Below are 22,207 nucleotides of genomic sequence, written 5' to 3' on the forward strand. Positions count from 1 at the left end.
TTTAAACATGCGAAATGACTAAATGTAGCAGTTATTTCAAGTCTGCTACATAACTGAACAAGGCCCATCAGCAGATAGGTTTAACGATGGTCATGGCACAAAATTTACTATCCGGGGTTATGTTGTCATTAATGTCTCTTTGAATTCGTGCTGTACGGTGAACGTGAGTCAGATGTTTTTCTTGCGCTGTGTGAAGTAGTTTTGTTCTCCGAATAACAGACTAGCTTGTGAAGCACGAGGGAGTTGAAGTTATCAAAGGTGTATATCATTATTTATTATAGCGTTGTATAACAGTATTTGTAACCAGTTTAAGCTACCATGAATGACAAAGAGGATATTGCCGTGAAAGATGAAGGCACTGAGGAAGAAATCCCGGCATTGCCGAGCCATATTAGTGATATTAAGAATAAAACCATTCGGAGGAAGCAAGTAGAGCAGTATAAGAAAATGAAAAAGAAGGTAACTCCTACATTTAATGAATTTTATATATTCCTGATATGCGTGTTCATCAGCATTTCTGATGTTGCGCGAATCATTCCCAATAGATAGGAATTTATAAGCATAAACAAATTTGCTTCACAGTAACTGGTGTTCGTTAGTGATTTTTAGTTATATCATAGGGAAAAGGGCATGGCTAGAAAGTGGGGTCCATGGTTGTAATTAAATGCTGGAAAATAAACCTTAAATAAAGCCAACTAGGTTGGCGGAATTGAATTTTGCATTTATATAACACCACTTCCCCATTACAAATATTTGAGCCATTGTAACGTTAATATTATGTATCATATTTATGCATATGTTCTCATATGTTAAAATTTTACCTGCAAAATATTTCTAGTCCTTAGTTCTGAGATTTTACATTGTATTTACGTTTACTTAAATGACATAGTATTAAGCGTAAGTGTGTATATTTAATTAAGGTTCTAAAAGAGAAGCACAAGAAAATGAAAGCAGAAGGTGCACCTAAGCAAACCCCAAAGACGATAGAAGCTATGAGGGTAAAGGATGAAACAATGCTGGTGTCAATGGAGGGTGAATCTAAGGATGAAGTTGCATTGGACGTAGCCCATGATGATCTCAGTGGCTATTACACAAGAACTTACGAGCCGAAGGTTTTAATAACCTTTTCTGATAATCCAGAGAAGGTTGGTCGAATTCATATAGACGTTTTATTTAGAATAACTAATTTTTAGCTGTACTCGTCAAAGGTGCACGTATGCATAATGCTTTTAACAAACATGTGATAATTTTCACCTGCATTTGGTCACGTTCCATTTTGAATTGAATTTTACTTGTATTCATTGAAGGATATTATTATTTCGTGGTTTGCCGATTGAAGAATTAACTCTACATTTTTATGTTTCTTAGTCTTGCATAACAAGGCAAAACCTGACACATCACAATACAATAAATTTCTTTAATTCCTCATAAGTTATATCTTCCTACATTCAGTCCAATACCCTTATCATTTTCCTACCCTTTCCTTGATTGCCTAACCCCATAATCACCCGACCACCACATTCTTCACATAGCCAGTCAAATGCTCTACATCCACCTTTGTTTGCCTCCTTCGAATTTCTCCAACAATGCACTTTCCTCCGGCACCATACCCTGCACTTGTTTATTTGATGAATTATGGATGCATTTTATCATTTCTATCCTTCTCCATGCCTGCTTCTCAAAGCTTCCAATCTAAGCTTATTGTCTTGCTTCAATGAACATGTTTCCATGCTATACAAAACCATGCTCTATTTGAAAGTTGTAGTGAGTCTTTTCTTAACATTGTTATTCAACATCCATGTCAACTTTACTTCCTTCTTGTGAAAGCATCTTTAACTAGCGTATTCTTCTTCTTATATTCCTTCTACAGTGACCAATTGTCTTGGACATGTCCATGCTCACTTACATTTGTACAATGTGAATGTATCTATTTTTGAATTAGTGTTTTTAGTTTTTTAATACATTAGGTTGTGATTTTCTTACTTCTGTATATTTTTCTTGTTTTATACCACTGCATTATTGTTTACATGAATTATTATGGTTGCCATTATTTACGTGGTTTGCTGATTAATTGGAAATAGGCTGAAGTTTAAGGAAATAATTTTATATGTCACAATATTTTTGAGGCTGTTGTTCCATGTTTGGCTACCTTGGCTTGCTGCTACAATAGTGATTAGCATTGAAATAATCACTTCTTTGCTCAATAATTAGCTAAGGTCATCAGGAACATTAAAAACAATGTGAGAAAATGTTAAATTTTTCTCAAACTAGCTTATTCTTTCAATCACTAAATTTTCCAAGTATCCCTTTTTTGTTTACATTTTTAAACCAAGAACTCAATATTTTTGCTGTCCCAGAGTAATTTCCTTTGATCCAACCTGTACAGATGCAGTAGTTGTCAAAACATTCAATCCCTTCCACAATGTGAAGTTCATGGGGTTAAATTTGATTGAATAATATTGAATTTAATCAATTTTTTCCAATGTCTAATTACTTAAGTTGTTTGTATTTCTAGTTTCACCTGTACATTTAATTCCAATACTTTATATTGTTATAATAAGGACAGCTGGATTAGTCTGTTTACAACCCTACTGCTGACCCAGAGTAAAAAGATGGAATCCTTCCTAATTTATGGGCATTGTGTAACTAGATTGGCTCTGGCCTTGGGAAACAATGAAAAACCATGTGTAGCGTGTCATAATCCAAAGAGGCATGAACATATTTCACTGTCACATTTCACGTCTTTAATTATTTCAATATAGGTAACCTAGTGTAATGTTTGTCTAATAATTTGTGCATTTTGAGACATTAATATTTTTTAAATTCTTCATTTAGATTTGATCATATTTTATTAGAGTCAATCCTTATCTAAATCAATTGTGCAATACTATTTGAATGGCCATTTACAAACATTTTGAGTTTCTGTTTCTGAACGTATGTAGCTATAAATCAGTAGCACTTTCTCTATTCATTATGCATTCAAGTGATGATTATATTAGTATTCTTTTATTTGGCCGAACTCAGTATTACATTTTTTTGCTAATTAGCTTGATAACTATAATATTCTGTACTGCTAAATTCTATTACCTTAAAAATACCACTTCTTGAGTGTATTGTAGGAAATATTTTCTGCAAATTTGTCATTAAATGCATCCTTGGTCTTATTTCCATTGTGTACATTGTTTTTGTGAACAATTTTGTGGCAGAGTTCCATAAAAATTATAATTTTTAGAGTGAAATTTCTCTGAGACTAAATGAAATCTTTCTTTGAAACCGTTGAACTCACGTTACCCTTCTTATGAAAACATGACGTTCATGATTAGCCCAGTCAACCTCAATTCAGATTGCATAACCTGGATATTCTTGTATGCGGTGTAAATAATTATTGCTGCGCAATGGCAAAATTTGAGTGCATTAATTAAATCTCACCAAAACTGAATTAAACACGTACATACTGAATGCTTTTTTCTAGGCTCTAAGGGTTACCAGATATGGCATGATTACCTCATTTCCCAGGAATTCCTTCAGTTGCAAAAATGGCTGCTTATATTAATAATATAAGAAAAATATTGGTTTTGGATTCTATTCATACACAAAAGCACCCTTTAAGAGATTGATTACTGTTTAAGTTACTTAAACATTTCTTTTCTGAATATTTTTATGTAAATTAACTTATTATGGCATATATTTAATCTAATTTAAATATTGTGTTCTTAATTTATTTCAGAGATCAAGAGTCTTTGGCCGTGAACTTATGAGAATCATACCAAACTCATTGTCACGTTACAGAAATCGATCTGGAATAAAAAAGATGGTTAAAAGTTGTATTGCAAGAGGATTTACTGATATAGTTGTCATAAATGAAGACATGAAAAAGCCAAGTATCCTTTTCTGCAGCTATGAAGTTTGACTTTTCTAGCTATTAATTCCAGGATAACATTAAGATGTTTTTTTGTACTCTCAATCGTCCACTTTGCACATTTTTAATTTGCAAGTTTTGGTATGTGTATGTAACATAGTCTAAGAAACAGTTGCTTCACTCCCACAAGTCCCATAGGAAATTTCATAGCCAATACCCTGTCCCATATCAGCGTTATTGTATTGTCATGTATACTCCTGAATTTGCAGACATGTGGCAGGAAGTGCTGTAGTAGTTCACGAACACTATTTTCTTTTTGTTATTTCAAAGTACTAATATATCAATCATTAGCCATGTCTGAAAATAATTAGAGACAGCATTATGTGATTAGGACAGCTGATGGATTAGTTCAACAAATACATGTTTAAATCAAAATATTCATTGAACTGTTTCAAAGAGGCATATAGTATTATCATCAGAACATACTCCTCAACAATTTATGACCGGAAATCCTGATCTTAAATTCTGCACTAGAAATTAGTATTTCTCAGATAATGATGGTATTGAATTTCATACCACTTCCCTGGATTGGATGATGCATGGAATGAACTTAGGTGATAAGATTTGCTCCACATTTTCAGGTTTCATCCTCGATAAATTTGTCCTGCCATCCCATTTCAGCCGTAAACGTAAGTTGGGTATCGGATAACTAGTTTGGAAAGTTGTATTTATGCTTGTCTGAGCTTTTCCTTGTGTTAATATTAATTGAGGATAGATATTTGGAATTGGAACTGTCACTGACTCAAGAAAATGGATGTCTGAGTAAGAAGCCAAATATTTTGTTTGAAAAGTTCAATTTTGTCCGATGAATCTGTCAAATTTTTGAACCTATACAATCTTTCCTTTCTACTGCTAAATCTTACGTTTGAATTTGAGCTTTCTGGGAATAGCATTACTCTCCATATTTGTACATTTATTTTGTATGATAGAATTCCCGATTTTATGTCAAAAATTGATTTCCTCCTAGCTGATTCTCATCATAAAAAGTCTACACTAAGGTGTTATAATTGTATCTTCTTTTATGACCTCATCTCATGGTCAATCTAACTTCAGGCTATTATTTTAGCATTGTCACCAATGTTCATTCCATGTTATCTTTACATAGTGAAATTAGTCACTTCGGGATCATTTTTTACCAAAAAAGTAGAGTACTTCATCAGAATAATAAGTTAAAAATCCTTTAATCTTTGGTTTCCCATGATTATCCTGTAAAATCTCTTAGAAGTCATGATTAGGTATGTAGTCAGGAATCCCAAGAACTCTATTTATGACTCTCATTGAAGTGATGCAGAATTAATAAGTGCATCAGATTTGAGAGAGCCATGTTGAATTTCAGCTTTTTAGACAACTGGGATGTAAGCATAATAGATTGAATAGGCCCCCACCAACCAAAAGCCTATTTTGGATTAGTATTCAATAGCAATTCAGGATACAAAATTAAAAAAAAAATCTTGTAAAGATTCTTAATTTGTTTAGATGGTTTACTGGTGATTCATCTACCAAATGGACCAACAGCTAACTTCCGCCTCAGTAATGTAAAGATTACAAAGGATTTAAAGGTTCGCAGTACTGATATTGTATTTTGAATTGGACTTAAATGAAATGAGTTGCCTGTATGTTTTTTATTTTCTTTTATTACAATTTTCAGAGAAGCCATAAAGATATTACAAGCCATCGACCTGAGGTTATATTAAACAATTTCAACACTAGGCTTGGTCATACTGTCGGGCGAATGCTTGGGGCCTTGTTTCATTTTGACCCAGAGTTCAAGGGAAGAAGAGCAGTAACATTCCACAACCAGCGAGACTACATATTTTTTCGTCATCACAGGTAGTCTTAGGAGCTTAAATAGTCATTTTTCTTGCATACTTGTGGTGGTGGTCCTTAAGAAATTCCTCTAATGAGAACCTATATTTTTAGATTGATTTGTTGTATAATGAGTATATTCATATCATATAAAGTATATATCATTTGGAGTGCTATTGTGCTGAAATATTAATTTAGTATGAACATTTGTTTTACAAAATGATCATTATGTTTGATGTTGCAGGTATGAATTTCAATCTGCTGGGAAAGTAAAGATCAGGGAATTAGGTCCACGTTTTACTTTGAAGCTTCGATATTTGCAACAAGGAACATTTGACTCAAAACATGGAGAGTATGAATGGATAATTACTGGTCGCAGGCATGAAATGGAGACAAGTCGAAGGAAGTTTTTCCTATGATGTATTACTGTATATTTGGATATTTAAAATGACCTTACATTTGTAATAAACGTTTTGTTGTGACCAAACAATTATTTTATTTCTGTTGAAACTTTATGAAATTGATGAGGTGAGAATCTGTGAGGGTTTTGGTTCCACCACTTCAGTTTCTTTGAACAAATAGTAGCTTCTTAAGTTAAGTGCTTAATTTACATTGCATGCCTTCAATGTAAGCAGCTCTTTGCTAATGTGCCCTACCAGACTCTTTAGGAAAGTAATAGTCATTTTGATAATAAGCACCTCTTCATTTGTAAGAAAAAAATCCCCTCTATCTTCCCATGGTGAACATGAAGTAAAAAGTTCAAAGAAACAATCTAATTTTTCATTGTCCATAAATTCTTTGGTTTGATCTAGTGAGATGGTTTGGATTTACATAATGATATTGCTCTTAAATAAGCTAAATAAACTTTACGGCTCACCATTACCCCATATGAGTCATATTTTTGCATTTGCTTTAACTTGTATTTACAAATCACACAATTAATATGCAAATATAATTGCTGAAATGAGATATTTTAAATTGAAACAAAAAGCCAATCATAACTTTCACATTATTAGCTCAATTCAATGTTACCATTTGGAGCGACTTAACATTCTTTCCAAAAGAATGCTTTGTATGGCTAACTGCTATGGTGAATATCTGAAATTATTTTCAAAATAAGATATATCATATCCAGCAAGAGTAAAACAATTGGAATAGAGATATCAATGAAAAATTGTCAAGTCATTTAGTAACTATTAAACAAAGGTTGAATGTGATAATAACAGCTAGTAGCAATTTGCCACCCAACAAATTTAGAAACTATTCTTATTTATCCCACAAATCGTTGATTTTTTTTAAATTTATCACCTTCATTGGAAATTATGAAAGAATGACGTACTTCATATGCATTTGGAATCGTTTTATTTTATGCATCAGGTGATACATTTGAGGAGCCGCTATTTTTTAAGACAATTTTTGGCAAAAGCACTGACAAACTGATCAGTATAGCTTCTTCAGTTCTTATTGTCCTGGAGCCTTGTTGGGGGCATGTATTCAGATATAAATCACACATGTTGGTCATATCTTTTGCAACACTTTTAAAGAGCTCACCGCCATTATTTTCAACTGCTGCCTCCAGTCCTTGGAGCCCACCAAATAAAATCAATACATGATCTGAAGAGGGAATCAGTGCTGGCATATCCTTGGAACCTTTGTCTGATGTTCCAATAATCAAGTCATACATTTCCTGAAATGGGCAGTCTGATAGGGCAGCACTCAATGAAGGTGCAATCCGAACCTGGTATCCCCAGTATTTTCCTAGATGTGCCCTTGGCTGCCATGGAGGAACCACTTTCCCTTTGAGTCTCTGAGGATTCCCATTGGTGGTTTCACTAGCAGGTTCATCACAATTAAGCCTCACTGTAACTCTTGTGCCCGGCTGCAATACCTGGTCTATTGGAACATCCTTCTCCAAACCAACATTTACCATCGACCCACGACCTGGCTTAACTGGCCTTTTAACCACAATACCTTCTCTGTAAAGATAACAATAGCAATCATAATATCGGTAAGTTGACAGAAGTATTATCATAAAAAAATTGCCACGAATTATCAATTTTGACAACATTCCAAGCTATATATCCTTAATTTTACTTTTATCACCTTAATAACTATCTCAACTTCACACATCTGGAAATATATGAACTTTTGCATGCATAAGTATACACAAATTCATCAGTAGCACGTGAATCTTAATGATTGAAAATAAATGCTTAGGACATCTCTTCATGCTGGCATGAAAAATAAAGCAGGTTCTTTCAACAGGTAAGTCAATGAGTCTTGACCTGTTTACTATCATTCGAAAAATAATCGTGTGTTTTGATTTTGCGTCTAAATAGAATAGAACATCTCCAGACATTATAAATTGACATTTCATGTGGTGCCATGTCCAATTAAAATGAGGAATGGCCCCAACAAGGGTTTTTATCTTGGAATATATGCTTACTTTATTGTTCAACCAATGACACCAAAACGAACTTTCGACGGCGCCTATTTGAAATCTACATATTTTCCTTTGGTTTAAGACTCCCTTGGTTAGAATACGCATGCATTTTAGGAAATTTCCTAAAATACCTTCACTTTGTCATAAGTAATCAAAGATAAAACAAAACATATATGTACCTGTATAACGTGGTATCTTTTTGGCGAAAATGGTGCGGAGCATCCAGGGGATTTAAAATACCAGCAAACTGAAGATCCTTATGCAGTGGAAACATATGTTTCCTCAAGTATTGGGGGCATTCTAGGTATTGTAGGATTCGTGCTAATTGCAGACAGCATGGCCTTGCTTCATTCACATCACTGTGGCTTGATGAGCTTTCTTCTTCGCCTAAATCATCGTAAACCACAATCTGAAACATAAGATTACCATGTGCTCAATTTATGTAGTTTAGTTTCTTGTTTATCCTAAAAATTAACATTAGCCTCACTGATAAACTCAACTTTTAAATGCTATTACTTTCAAAATCGTTCCGACATTCATATTTGAGAAGCTAGTATTACAAAATACATGCCCCGTATCTAGAGGATAGTTTTCTTACCTCGTCCACTTGAAATATACATGCAGCTCGAGCAATTTGGCCTGCTAGGTAAGTCCTTAATTCTGGTGACTGTGCATTGTCTAAAATTGAGCCTGGTACAGCAATGCTCACTGTACTTCGCCGCTTGTAATTCTCTATGTCTACATTTTCAGTAGGTTTTAATTTTTTTAATGCTGGACTGGCTTCCTCATCACTCTTGTTCTTTAATGATTTATTCAGTAACTTCATCAACTTTTCCTCTTTCCATTTCTTCCTAGCTAACTTCCTTTCTCTGGCAGATGCTATTTCTTCGTTCATACTTAGACGACAACAAACACAAAACAATTAAAACGAATAGACAGCACCGTTCGAGGGGGCTAACCTAACAAACAATTGATAATCGATTTAGCAACTTGGAAACAAGTCGACCACCGTCGGAACAATGAGCGAAGCGGGAGATTCGCGGACGTTGTATGAGAGTTAACTTGTCTGTGCAATCTTCCAAATAATTAAATATAAAAGTCAATATCTCATCAGTGAATTTCAAATTTTCCTCGAATGAGTTCCCAGAATTGTAAGGAATTAATAAAAAGTGCTGTGATGGTGAAGTACTTCATATCTCTGAAAGGCCTTATAATTTGCTTGTGATGTTTGGCTGTTCAGTCAGCATAGGTGAAATGCTGTAGTTCATACACAATAATGGAATGTGCCAAGGTATTCATTCAATAGACATTTTTGGGCATGTAATGGCACTACCAGTTTATGAACAGGTATACACTATTATTGAATTTTTGCTTACCTTTAATTTTGAACATTTACGCTTTCCCTGTACCACACCCGGGGTCAATGTTTGATTGCTATAGATATTTGTATCCATATTCATTTTAAGTTACTTATCCCATTGCATTCAGCTTTGTTCTTATTCATAACGAATAAGAACTTAACTTGGTGCATTGAATAGATAATGACCCTAAAGGATGATTTAAAGAAATAATAATTGCACCTGCGATATGACCTAAATCATATCATAGTCTTATTGGGACTTAAAATTTCTAAATAAATACGAAAACTCAGTGAATAACTCCTTGAATTCTCTTGGAAGCATTAACCATCCTATATAAAATTATTAAAATATAAATTGCCAGTCACCTTTTTTAATATTGTTACTATTTCATTGCACACCTCTAGTGCTTTTGAAGTGTAATGATGAACTCAACATAACCATTAAACAATTGCATGGTTCTGTCAAGCAGCTAATCAATGTTCAATTTCTACGATGTTGCATTAGTTCGCATTAATAAGCCATATCTTGGCTTCACATACTTGATGTCCGCCTAACAGCATTCCCCTCTAATTTTATCTTTAATATATATCCCCTATTCATTAATATATGCTCTTATATCTAATTTTATTGTTTTTTTGAAACTTTCCCAACAACTGTCTCTTCCCCTATCCTACCTACCACTTATTGTTTCAATTCTTTCTGTTGATTTCATAACCTCCATTCTTCATGCTCATTTTTCAAAATCATTCAATTCATTAAAGATTGTAGAAAAGATAGAGAGCAGATTTACGCTATTACTTTACTTCTATGAACATTTTTAATATATCATAATTAGTCTTCCATGTCTATGGCTTCCTTCAATTTCCACCAATTTTCTCCAGGGTATAAGGCCAGGTTATTGACCCATAACACTTTACCCTTCATTACAAAGGTTTCACTGATTCTCTTAACATACTTGCTCAGATCTTACACCCTCATCAAAGCTGCTTAGCTAATAATATTCTCCTAATTTTGTACTTCTTAACCCATTTTCATTCAAAACACTTCCAAAATAGTTTTCCACCTGCTACCATTTTCATGTTTTCTAAATTTGATGTTTAACTTAACATTCGTCTTTCATGGGATACATTTTTTCTTTTTTATTTATCTTCAACCATATTTCTCAGAATGATTCTGTAAGGCCGCAGGGGTGGTATTCTTAGATTTATGTCAATGGTTGCTGAGCAAAAATTATCATTTCTGAAATGCCTCTGTAAGCTATGTCAACTTTTACTATTCCAAGATCTTTTTTTTCAACTGTTCTTGCCAAAATGTGCTGACTATTTCACCCATCCTTAAGATAACTTGTTGACCCAAATTGCCCACCAAATGCTGTTTCCTTGATAAACAACATTATATTTTTATCATATTTATTGTACTCAGTCAAAATAGACTTATTTTGATGCTTCTTGCATGCATTCAGGACATGCCATGAGAAATACAGAATATTTGCCTTGTTAAGCTCACATTTTTTCCCTTTCGTAACTCATTATATATTCTGCACACACACAATACATTTAAGGGATTTCATGCAAGCGAATTTTCTTCTATAAGATTAGTGTTTTTTGGAATACTGCCATGTTCTTAATGTATACTTGTAATTCTAAATACGTACAATACCCTTAAGGTGATATATATTCATCGTTATTTTGGGAAAATGATTAATTACAGAATAGAAATTTTTTCAAAACCCTAACTACAAATATATTTCTAGATCAGACAGTAAATATATTATTGCAATAGCTGTGCTTGGAGTAAGGTACCTGGGAAGAGGGGAGTTTGGAAAGCTGTTTCATTTAACAGAAAGCCTTTGTATTTCTTTGAAAAGCAGCTGACAAAAATTGCTGAGACAAATAACCCTGGCAATGCACATTAATTCATGGCCATGTCATGGGTATGATCACTAGAAACTAAAATAGCCAAATTTTCATGGTAAGTGCAACTAAATTATTTGAGAATGATCATGTGTAGTAAAAGGTATTAACGTTATAGTTGGAATGCTAAAACTTAAACTTGTAGAGAAAAGCTGCACCACCCCTGTCGTTACCGCGTTAATCAGCACCAGGCATCTTCATTTGAGGAATGTCACTAATAGCAAACCAAATACCCTGGTATTACCATCACCAGAGTATTGATTATTATTATTGGTAATCTGACAGTTAAGCTAGGTTTTAGACTGACACAAGCCACCATAGAGTACAACAAAAATATCCTTGCCTCTGCTAACAAAACACAACCCAACATCGAACACCACAATAAACACTACTTCAGTACCACATACTTCCATCCTCCCTTCATTCTATCCCAATCCCATTCCTGCCCCTTCCTTGTTTGCCTAACATTATTCCCTCTATCGAAGTCTTCAGCATCCCATTGCCATGGAAACGAAACTAACTTTGTGAACTCCACAGTTCCATTTCCATTCAAAATACTCTGCATCCATCTTTCCCACCTCCTTTTAATTCTCCCAACTTTGTGAACTCCACAGTTCCATTTCCATTCAAAATACTCTGCATCCATCTTTCCCACCTCCTTTTAATTCTCCCAACGATTCCCTCTCCTCCCCCACCATACCTAGTACTTGCTCGTTTGTTTTCTTTTCCATCCACTTCACCTTTTCCATCCTTATCCACACTCACATTTCATAAGTACACCTATCATCTTGCTTCGTCTACCATATTTCTACACTGTACAGAACCAAGTACCAAATCTAAGTTTTAACAAACCTTTTTTTAACATCTTTACTCAACGTTCCCATCATCAATTTCCTCCATGTCAAAGCTTCTTTGCGTAATGCAATTCTTCTTCTTACATCTACTAATTTTACCATTTAACCATTTTCTCCTCATATACATTGAATTGAACATGTGATAATGGTTGCTCCTTTTTTTTTTACTCATCTAGACTCTCCAACCACCACTTGCACCTGAGCAGTCTGAGACATGTACAAGTTGCAGATAAGTCTCATATCTCAGCAAAGTACTCCTATTTTCTGCAATATATTCATTTATTCTACCAAATGCCTATTTTAAATCTACATAACAATCGAATGCATCCTGATTGTATTTCATATTCCTCTCTATTGGCGATGCTCATTACTGCAATGGCATCACATTTGCCTCTCTCCTTCCTGCACCCAAACTGATCATACCTTAAGTAATTTTTACCCTGCTCTCCATCCTCTTATTGATGATCCTAAGAACCACTCTAGCCACATGTGAAATCACGCTAATTGTTCCATAATCATCACATATTGCAGTCTTTCCCTTTTTTGGAATTGGAACTAGCACTGATCTGAAGAAGTCTTCCAGCCTAATTCCTCTCTCATAAATGCTATGAGTTTTATCTATAAAAACTCTTCCTCCCACCTTTTCCTAAACCTTGAAGTAGTTCCACAAGAATGTTGTCCACCCTCATAGCCTTATTTGATTTCAATTCCCTTAATGCTTTGTATCTCACCATTGATTAAGCCTGGACCTAAGCTATCCTCTTCCACATCATATTCTCTTTCTGTATCTAATCTTGCTGGCATAATGCCTTTACCATAGAGTTCCTGCGTATATTTCTTCAATCTCTCTTGAACTCCACTGGTTCAACTGATATTTTTCCTGACTCATCTCCGATTGTTATCAGATTTTCCAATCTTACTTCCTGACACATCTTTAACCTTCCTATATAGCACACCTATTTCACTCTTCCTCTGTACACTTTCTCTATACTCACACTGCCTCTTTCACCATGCTTATTTTGCTCTATTTGTCATGATATACCTTCATTAATCAACATCAGCAGGAATCATCAGTATTATAAAGCCTCACCATCTGATAACTCAGAATATGATGAAATAATTTAACTATTACAATCAGTGTAAACCAATTTTTTTACAGCTAACTTATTACCAAATTACAGCTAACTTAACCAAATTATGGCTGAAACTTACCAATATTTTACATTTGGTTTTCAAAATATATTTATTTACTACTCAAAGTAACTTTTTAAGCCCTTATATATGTCATTGTGACCAAGACCATATGTGCATCACGCTTCTATCACTACCATTACAATGTAATTATGCAGTTTGAAACAAAGCTTACCACTAGCTGATTTACTCACATGAAATGTTTCATATATAATTCAAGTGACTGTAAAAATCGACTACAAATTTGTCGATGGTCGATATTTAAATTTGCAAGTGGTGGTCAAATTTGGTTTTTTTCCGAGCGTTCCTTGAAAATTAACCAAATCTTAGAATTTCCCTCCTGAAATCCCGTTTCACTAACTAACTCTGGTATAATTATCCATGTATCCTAACTGACTTCATGAGAGCCCACAAGATTTCATACCTACCTACAGCTATTCCTATACCTTTGTACCCATTTACTCATCAAGAACATTGAAATGGATGGATGGATATTAAACAACCCAAATTTTCCTCTGTCCATTCAGCTTCTCCATTGAATGCCCTGGTCATTTTCTGTTTTGCTTCCCATGCTGTCCATAATCTCATTGCTGCTAAAGCATTATATATCTCCATTCTCTTTCTGATTTGATCCCCCTATAGGAATCCCTGTTCTTTTCTTGATCCTTTTGCTGATTATTCTTATCAACTGTGCTGATCTTCAAATTTAAAATTAACCATATTATAAACCTCTAACACTGCTGCTTTCCCATTTTCAGGAAAGAAAATACATGCTGATCAAATCTAATCTTCTGGCCAAACCTATCATAATCTCATAAATTCAATGAACGAGTCATTAGAAATGGTCCTTACCATTTTTTTCCAAGGCCTTTAGCAGTTCTGTAGAAATAACTGATCGTAGCACTTTTCCACAGGTATTCATTATCTTCATCAGTTTTGTCATAAATTAGGGGTGAAATCTAAACAATCTCTACAGAATTTGGAAAATTGAAAATTTGAGTAATGTCTTGGAACATTCATAGTTTAAAATAATATTAATGGGTTGGTAAAAAAATGTATTGGGATTTTTTGTAAAAAGTACCCAATAGTAGAGTTGTAAAAGTGGTCACCGTGTCAGCCAGCAGCAACTTTATTTTCATTAAAAGTAAGTTTTACTGTGTTTGTTTGAATCAGATGCATAGCACACATTTTCTGTGATAATAATAGTTTTGTTCATTTTACTTCAAATTGCTAGACACTGAAATGGTCATCTTATTTTAACTATTTTTTGTTATGGCTCATTTTAGCATTTAATCCAAATATACTGTACGCCCTTCGATGTTCACATCTTCTTGGCCCTCTGAGAACATTTTGTACCACCAATAAAAACGTTGCTTTAGTCCAAGGTAGCTTCTCCATATGCTACAGTTAACATTTGGAATGTCCGCGCACTTAATTTTGTTTTTCACACAAAATTTGATGTAGATTCTTGATCCATTTTTTGGAACGTGCAGAAATCGAAGACAGGCCAAAACATGTCCAAGCAAAACAACTGTCAACAATTAACTAAACATTCAAAATGGCCAAACTTTTTGGCATAAGAGAGAGACATAAGTACCAAAATAACGCAAAAAAAATCAAAACTCAAACATACGTAACCTGCAAAAATTCAAAATTTGCAATACTTTTTGAACAGACCTCGTAAGTCAATATAGCATGCTGCAAAGCTGGCCTGATCTGCATGGAAAAATGAATATCCATTTAACTGCTTGAGAGTATTTGGACTTACCCACAGGGATGGCATGCTTTTGGCAAATACAATGTGCTACAGTTTGAGATTGATGAATTTCCGAGGTAGTACGCAATAGTAAAAACGTCTGATCAACTGATCAAACTCAAATCCTGAGTATATGCACTTCCTGTGCGCTAAATCTAACCAGTTTAGCAGCCATGTTTCACTTACTTTCTCAATGGACAGATTGTCGACTGCCTCTATTAGTATCGTTTGACTTTTGAATCAAGACTTAAACTTGCCTTGTACCTGACTGAACAAACACATTGGAGAGGATAGGGCAATGAAGGGAGCAAGTCCTGCTGCTCATTAGACCTATTGGCATGTCTCTATTACAGAGCACTGACAAATAGAGATAGAACAGTTTTAGTTAAAAATTTTAATTTATAATACTGTTGAAAACTTTTAACACAAGGTTCATGCATCACTCCTCCAGTTATATATCTCGTAAAATGTTAGCAATGTAGACATTTACTTCTTTTACAAAAATAACAACTTCAAAAAATAAGTATGTGCATTTTTACATTTTATACTTGATCAAAACAGCCATAAATCCTTGCACTGTCATGGTGAATTCACTTGTGGCAGTTGTCTATGGCAAGAGGTGAATTTTATCGGCAAAAAATGAAGCTGATGATGATTAATACAAAAGTGATGGTTGGAAAAGTCATGGTTCTCAATTCTTTATTGGCTTAAAGGATTCACTTCAGCCCAATACTCTTGGTGACCTGAAAAAAACATGAAAATATAATAAGGGCTTTGAAATACGTAGTAGATTGAATACTCAGTAACGATTATGAACATGAAATACATAATGAATATACGACAAAAGCCGCTGAGATCATAAAGAGACTTCACCTGCTCATAGATTGTCCATGCCATTGCTGCCATTAATGTCCTTCGTAGCATTCTTGGAGCAAGGCCTTTGAAATAACCTTTCATTCCATATTTCTGTAATAAAAATTTTAAATCAGAAAATTTTTTCTTATACATTGACATTCTTTAAATAAGGTTGCAAAGCATTAATAAGACAAATAAATTTAATTGATTCCCAATTAGCATTGACACAATCCTGACTTACGGGGGACTTACTTGATCAGTGACTGCTCTAAAGAAAGCAAAATGTACTATGAATTTGGTGGTATTAGCAAGTAGGAACCAAAATGCCAAGATTTGGATAAATACTGCCATTCTGAGCCATTGAAGAGAAGTAAGTTAGTGATAGATAAATTAACCTTGTGTAAATTGATTGCCAATGTCACAAATTAAAAAACGTTTTGCTATTCCATACTTTTAATAACTGCTAAAAGCAGTTTGACAATTACTACTTGATGGTGACATAATTGACAAAACTGGTAAAAACAGTCGTAAAAAGTATGTAATATTTAACAGTTATTTCATTTACCTTTATCAGAGAGGAATGTAGTAGAAAGGCATTCACAAAGAAGAATCAAATCCAAATAATATAATGCTCTAATGAAAAATTGTTCGAAAAATGCTTTCATCCAGACACTACTATAATACTTGCAACTTTTCTCCAGACATCTCTTTATCACATATTCCACTACCAGTTATGCTCCCTTTTCAATGATAACTTTTCACAGCTGCCATGGGTGTGATACATTAATTACTAAAATTATTTTAGGTTCATTTAGACGTTCCACAGCTGTTTTGATTAATGACATAAGGATAAAGACATAATAAGTATGCTTTATATTGGCTGTGATGTTACTGTCTTAGCATGGCTAAATCTTATACACATGAGAATATTAGAGGACACAAAATAATACAATAATCAGAAGAGGACTTGGATTACCGCAGTAGTGCTTGAACTCTTTGCACTAGAGGTTAACCCCATTTTGTGGCTGGAAAGTTTTCCTTTCCTCATCTCTCATATTTCTTTAGCCACACATTTTGTCTTTATCGTTTACTCTGTCATATGTCAGCCAAATCACCAGATTACACACACATTCCCCATACGTAGATCTGATAGACGGCATAATGAAAGCCTAGAATCTAATTTTTGACCCACCGAAAACTGAATGGAAAGTTGATTTCACTCTGATTAATATGAAAACAACAAGGTTAACAAGGATACTGTTTTACTTGTTTCTTTTACAGTGAAAAAATGGGTCATACTTTGGAGTCATACTAGTATCCAAAAATATGATCTCACATTTTTAAAATGAAAATGACAATGTAATCGATAAATTTGTTAGCCTCAACCAAATGAACTCAAAATTATCATAAAAAATCCTGTCGACTGAATACAGATTTTAAAAAAATGAATCCAATACTCATTCTTGTGAATGAATAAATAGACAAACACATTTTAGCAATTTTAAAGTAGATAGGTCTCAAAGAATTTTGATTTGAGCTATGGATGTGGAGAAGGACAGAACAAATAAAATAGATGGGAAATAAAAAGAAAAAAGGCATGGAGGGGAAGAGAGACAGTTGAATGCCTTGTTAATCCTGATAAAATGATGAGACTGCGATTCTCAAGAAACAGGATGGCTAAAATAATCATTTAAGTCAGTAGAAATAAACAATGTATATTCACATTTATTAAGAATGTTTTAAAAGAAGTTTGGCAAAGCAGTAAGAACATATAAAGAAGGATTTAGTTAGATTAAGAAGCTTTTCCAAGGATGCAAGAGTTGATAACAGAAAACTTAAGCAAAGATGTAAAGAAAAACCTACTGAGGATTATTTTTGTATAGTATTTTTGTATGAATCAAGAGTCTAAGCTTAGAGTAGGATCGAAAAAATAAAATAGACTAAAAGTGAAACAAGCAAAGTTTTAGGAATGGCAGGAGAAGAGAGAAAGCAGTTGGCATACATTCAAAGAAGGCAGGGCAAGTGAAGGCAAGAGATACTAAGAGGCAATAAGATACCAAAGATGGCAATGGAGAGTAAAATTCTAGAGAAGTGAGGTAGTAGGAGGAAAAGATTTGGCGTTTAGGATTGACCTATGGGAGGTAAAAAGTATGCACAGCTAAAGAATAAGTTTGTAGCAGTATAGGTTTGAGAACATATTACATCATGAGAGGCAGGTAATACATGCACAGTAATGCATAGTGTCAGGGTCCTTCAAAACCCTACCCTAGCCAAGTGGGCTACTGCTAAATCGAAAAATAAAAGTACCCGATTTTAAGATGATCCTTCAATAGACAACATCTCAAATGTTTGCAAATACATTACCGCACAATTTAACTTTGTCATTACTAGGTATATTTTATAAAATTAGACTGGTGCTATGGCTAACTGTCATATTGACGCACTTTAAATAAACAGGAATATTTGACTAGTTAATACTTATGAAAAAATGTTTACCATTTTAATTGTACAAGGTTCCAAATCCTGTTATGCATGGCCTATTAATGTGAAGCTTACACATTTGCCAAAATTTACAACACCAAGTAGTATCTGATTATCAATTGAAAAATGAGAAAAAAATAATTCCAAGTTTGAATACTCACATTACTGGCAAAAATAACTTACTTTGTGAACATAGAAAATGACATCCATAATGCCATTGAACTTTTCAGGATAAAGCTGCATTTTTGTCTTCAAAACATCTGCAGGTTGGGTAACAAAAGATGCCAGTAGGCCAGCAACAACACCACAGGAGAAGTGGATAGGAGCATTGGCATTTGAATTCATCCAATCTAAAGGTAATAAAAAAATCAAATGTTTACTTTTCATAAAAATATATACATAAATTAAAGACATGAGGCTAAGGGTTGATAGCAAGGGGTAAATACTAAGTGATTAAGACACACACACAAAAATGACAGCATCAAAATCAATCCTACATGAATGAATGTCTCATTAATATACATGCATTATTGATTCAAATTTTTCCACCTTTCAAAATTGATTTAAAATTCATTACATGCTATATTAAATACTGTCAATCAATAATACCTCCTTTGATAGAAATAACTATAAAGCCATGATAATACCTGACAATTTAATAGCATGTATAATATGTTTAGCCTAAAAATGACTTTATACCAGGTGGGTAAATTGTTTAGAAGTTTGCTGGTTCTTGATCAAGAGGAATACCATGATGAATGAAACATGCTTTTCTACTTTGATTTACTAAGTATGCACATGTCGTCATTACGTACACAGTGCCTGCCTGAAACATTGTTTTGCACTTTCAATGGGGGGAAGTAGAGGTATGAAGGCAATGACACCAGTGTGATAAGAAAACCCAAGAAAAATGATATGGAATACAATCAAGGTGTACTAAACACCAGGCAAATACCTGCAGGAATAGCTGACTTTGTTTGAGTGTAGAACATAAGGTACAATCCTGAGAATGGTGCATCACGAAAAAGGGTTGGAAGTAAACCACAACTCAGGCCTCTAACACCTTCATTGCGATATATAGTCTTGAATGCTTGTGCTACACCACCATACTGATAAACTCCACTCTAAAAAGAAACATTAATGAGCTTTTAACACATATTACAGAAATCTCAAGAAAACCTTTTACTTTTAATAATCAACAATAGTTTTCCCTTAAACTTCCAAATTTAAACTTTTCCACCTGCATATGACGTGTCACAATGCTTCTATTTTAGTAACGGCTAAATCATAATTATTTTTGTGGTTTCCCAATTCCCATTTAAGTTATTAATATATGTGACGCAAATAATAGTTGATAATAGATTCATTTACAGGCACTGATTTGGGTGTATGGGTTTCAGAAACCTTTTACTGATCCATACCTAACCCTTTTTTCTTACTAAAATGTATTAATGTTGAATTAAAATATATTTCAACAAACTGTATTCTATAGGGGCAGATTTTTCAGTCTCCAATTAGTAGACTTACATGGATGCAAATAGGAGTATCATTAACCTGTACATTAAAGTAATGTGAATGCAATTTTTAATTTACAATAAACCAACTGCACATGCGAATACTTGTATGCGATGATTATTTTGCTTTAGACATCTTAATTAATCCAATAATTGTTGCCTAACATATGCTAGCTTCACAGTTGTATTTTTACAATGTTTCCACCAAGGATTAAAAAGACTATCAATACCTTTAACACAGCAGTTGATATTTACATTCATGCACAGTATATATAGACTCACTTTGATTTAGTGATCCAAATTTTACCCAAAGCAATTTATTGAGCCTTTAACAGGGTACAATAATTTGTTTAAACATTAACAGGAACGCTGACTTAAATGGGCCACATACAACGTACGTTCAGAAAATGTATCTTGTCAGGCTTTAATGACCGAGTAAACCTTACATGAAATCATGCGGAAACAATGTACTTTATCAAAGAATTGATAGGATCAAAAAATAGGCGGAATTTTAGTTGGGTATCTCAACCTTTGGGTAAATAATATTAAAACGTTAACCTGAATAACACGGCACCAATATCACGCTTCGGGGTAACTCTTCTAGCAAATATTCTGAACACTATCGTCATATATAGAATATATTTTATCCACACCATCGTTTCAAAACTTTTCAATTGAATGGCTCTAATGACTTACCTCAAAACGAGTTTTTATAACAGTCATAGGAATGAGGCAAATGCCACTAATAGATCTAGCTGCCATTCCTAGGACGACGGCTTCAAAAGCACCCGGTTCACTTTCGTAGCCTTTGGTGGTAAAAGAGCGAAGCCAATGAAGCGATGAAAAATATAGACCCACTCCTGGAATTACTCGTGCGATTGACTAGATCACAGAAAACAATTTTTTAATTAAAAATGACTATTAAGACAAGCACAACCAAATGACCACAAGTATAAGAATGAAAGAGATTCTTACCGGAGTTATGCCTTTCCATAGACCTGGAAGATGATCTTTTTCCAAAATTTTTCCGAAAATTGTAATCATACTTGCTGATTGGTTCGTCCTGTTAGCAAATGCAGAGGGAAAATTTGTATCGTGTCATTTATTTCCCGAAACTAACCACTAGAAATATTATTCCTACATAAGTTCCGTTACTTACCCAATTGAGGCATTAACAGGAGTTTGCAACCTGGTTTTAACCAAATCCAAAGGCTGAAAAACTATGGTGGAGAAAGTTCCAGAGAATGATCCAGCTAGGAAGGATTTAACTAAAGGATACTGCAAAAGAAATTCACATAATATGTATTCATATGCTGGAGCTGTATTTCCCCATTTACGCAGTGTTGACAGTCGAGATTAATGTTACCATACTTACATTGGCGATTAAATCCATGAGGAAGTTACTACTGAAAAAACTGTCGGTCATCAAGGTATCACTCGGATGAATAAAGCTTCCTTAAATACTTGTTATGTACAATGTGACTCGAATTAATAATGAAACTGTGGGTTATTCGAAAGTTTTCGTATCAGAATAATCTGAATAATATATTGGGTTGATCCTATGTTGTAGACTCATCACCATGATCACTAACAGTGAATGGTAATACAAACACAAAAATTAGCGAGGATTTATGCTTGTGGATTTTTAACTGGGAGACGACTATGCGCCTGCCGGATGAGACCAATCTTCAAACTTCAAGGAACAACACCACACAAACTTTGGTGACGGAATCACGTCCTCAGTACTGCGCACGATGATTTTGTTGCCTCTTCTTTAATTTCTGGCCAATCCAGAGCGCAAGCCTTAAGAGCGATGGCGCAATTTCAAAGGTCAGACTTCAAGACAATTAAAGCATGGATGTGAACTTCATTCGCTAATAAATAAAAAAAATCAATTACTAGTGCAATATGGTAATATTAAAGATATATTTTTCACTTTAGCCTAATTTCAGTGTTTTTTGATGAACCTTCTCTGTGTTGTGTTTAGTTTCGCCTTGAGCGGCATATTTAAATTAGTGAAGGTCATGAACGCCGACGTTCGCACTCCGTTTTTTGTGGTAATATGTAGATTTATGGCTGATCAAATGACCTTATTTTGCAACTCTTTTCATATT

General features: G+C 34.1%; 3 protein-coding genes across 3 annotated transcripts; 1 reads left to right on the forward strand and 2 right to left on the reverse strand.

Annotated features, from left to right (window-relative positions):
- Positions 1-205: 205 nt before the first annotated feature.
- Positions 206-6,202, forward strand: LOC139690372 (probable ribosome production factor 1). The gene is made up of 6 exons (XM_071587800.1): positions 206-459; positions 921-1,145; positions 3,728-3,881; positions 5,396-5,478; positions 5,568-5,749; positions 5,970-6,202. Exons 1-6 carry the CDS (start codon positions 319-321, stop codon positions 6,142-6,144), a joined length of 960 nt encoding a protein of 319 aa, XP_071443901.1. The 5' UTR covers positions 206-318; the 3' UTR covers positions 6,145-6,202.
- An 868-nt stretch (positions 6,203-7,070) lies between these two features.
- On the reverse strand, positions 7,071-9,119 carry LOC139690522 (putative methyltransferase C9orf114). Its single transcript, XM_071587984.1, has 3 exons — positions 8,767-9,119; positions 8,348-8,577; positions 7,071-7,701 (listed from the first exon to the last, which is right to left on the reverse strand). Exons 1-3 carry the CDS (start codon positions 9,061-9,063, stop codon positions 7,092-7,094), a joined length of 1,137 nt encoding a protein of 378 aa, XP_071444085.1. The 5' UTR covers positions 9,064-9,119; the 3' UTR covers positions 7,071-7,091.
- A 6,503-nt stretch (positions 9,120-15,622) lies between these two features.
- Positions 15,623-21,854, reverse strand: LOC139690184 (mitochondrial glycine transporter B-like). The gene is made up of 8 exons (XM_071587466.1): positions 21,469-21,854; positions 21,253-21,371; positions 21,069-21,156; positions 20,790-20,975; positions 19,535-19,703; positions 18,763-18,929; positions 16,117-16,209; positions 15,623-15,986 (listed from the first exon to the last, which is right to left on the reverse strand). The coding sequence occupies exons 1-8, from the start codon at positions 21,517-21,519 to the stop codon at positions 15,960-15,962; spliced, it is 900 nt and encodes a 299-aa protein (XP_071443567.1). The 5' UTR covers positions 21,520-21,854; the 3' UTR covers positions 15,623-15,959.
- Between the last annotated feature and the right edge of the window lie 353 nt (positions 21,855-22,207).

This window comes from Hetaerina americana, unplaced genomic scaffold (genome assembly GCF_022747635.1).
Source record: "Hetaerina americana unplaced genomic scaffold, ioHetAmer1.1.p SCAF_3, whole genome shotgun sequence".
NCBI lineage: Eukaryota > Metazoa > Arthropoda > Insecta > Odonata > Calopterygidae > Hetaerina > Hetaerina americana.

What these genes read in the sequence shown, in the direction of transcription:
- LOC139690372 (XM_071587800.1), top strand. Translation starts at nt 319, where the DNA reads ATGAATGACAAAGAGGATATTGCCGTGAAAGATGAAGGCACTGAGGAA. An exon ending in ATAAGAAAATGAAAAAGAAG is followed by an intron (nt 460 to 920) that starts GTAACTCCTACA and finishes TATTTAATTAAG; the next exon opens with GTTCTAAAAGAGAAGCACAA. An exon ending in AGATTACAAAGGATTTAAAG is followed by an intron (nt 5,479 to 5,567) that starts GTTCGCAGTACT and finishes TACAATTTTCAG; the next exon opens with AGAAGCCATAAAGATATTAC.
- LOC139690522 (XM_071587984.1), bottom strand. Translation starts at nt 9,063, where the DNA reads ATGAACGAAGAAATAGCATCTGCCAGAGAAAGGAAGTTAGCTAGGAAG. An exon ending in GTATATTTCAAGTGGACGAG is followed by an intron (nt 8,578 to 8,766) that starts GTAAGAAAACTA and finishes CTTATGTTTCAG; the next exon opens with ATTGTGGTTTACGATGATTT. An exon ending in AAAGATACCACGTTATACAG is followed by an intron (nt 7,702 to 8,347) that starts GTACATATATGT and finishes TTATCTTTACAG; the next exon opens with AGAAGGTATTGTGGTTAAAA.
- LOC139690184 (XM_071587466.1), bottom strand. Translation starts at nt 21,519, where the DNA reads ATGACCGACAGTTTTTTCAGTAGTAACTTCCTCATGGATTTAATCGCC. An exon ending in TCATGGATTTAATCGCCAAT is followed by an intron (nt 21,372 to 21,468) that starts GTAAGTATGGTA and finishes TTTCTTTTGCAG; the next exon opens with TATCCTTTAGTTAAATCCTT. An exon ending in TTATAAAAACTCGTTTTGAG is followed by an intron (nt 19,704 to 20,789) that starts GTAAGTCATTAG and finishes GTTTCTTTTTAG; the next exon opens with AGTGGAGTTTATCAGTATGG.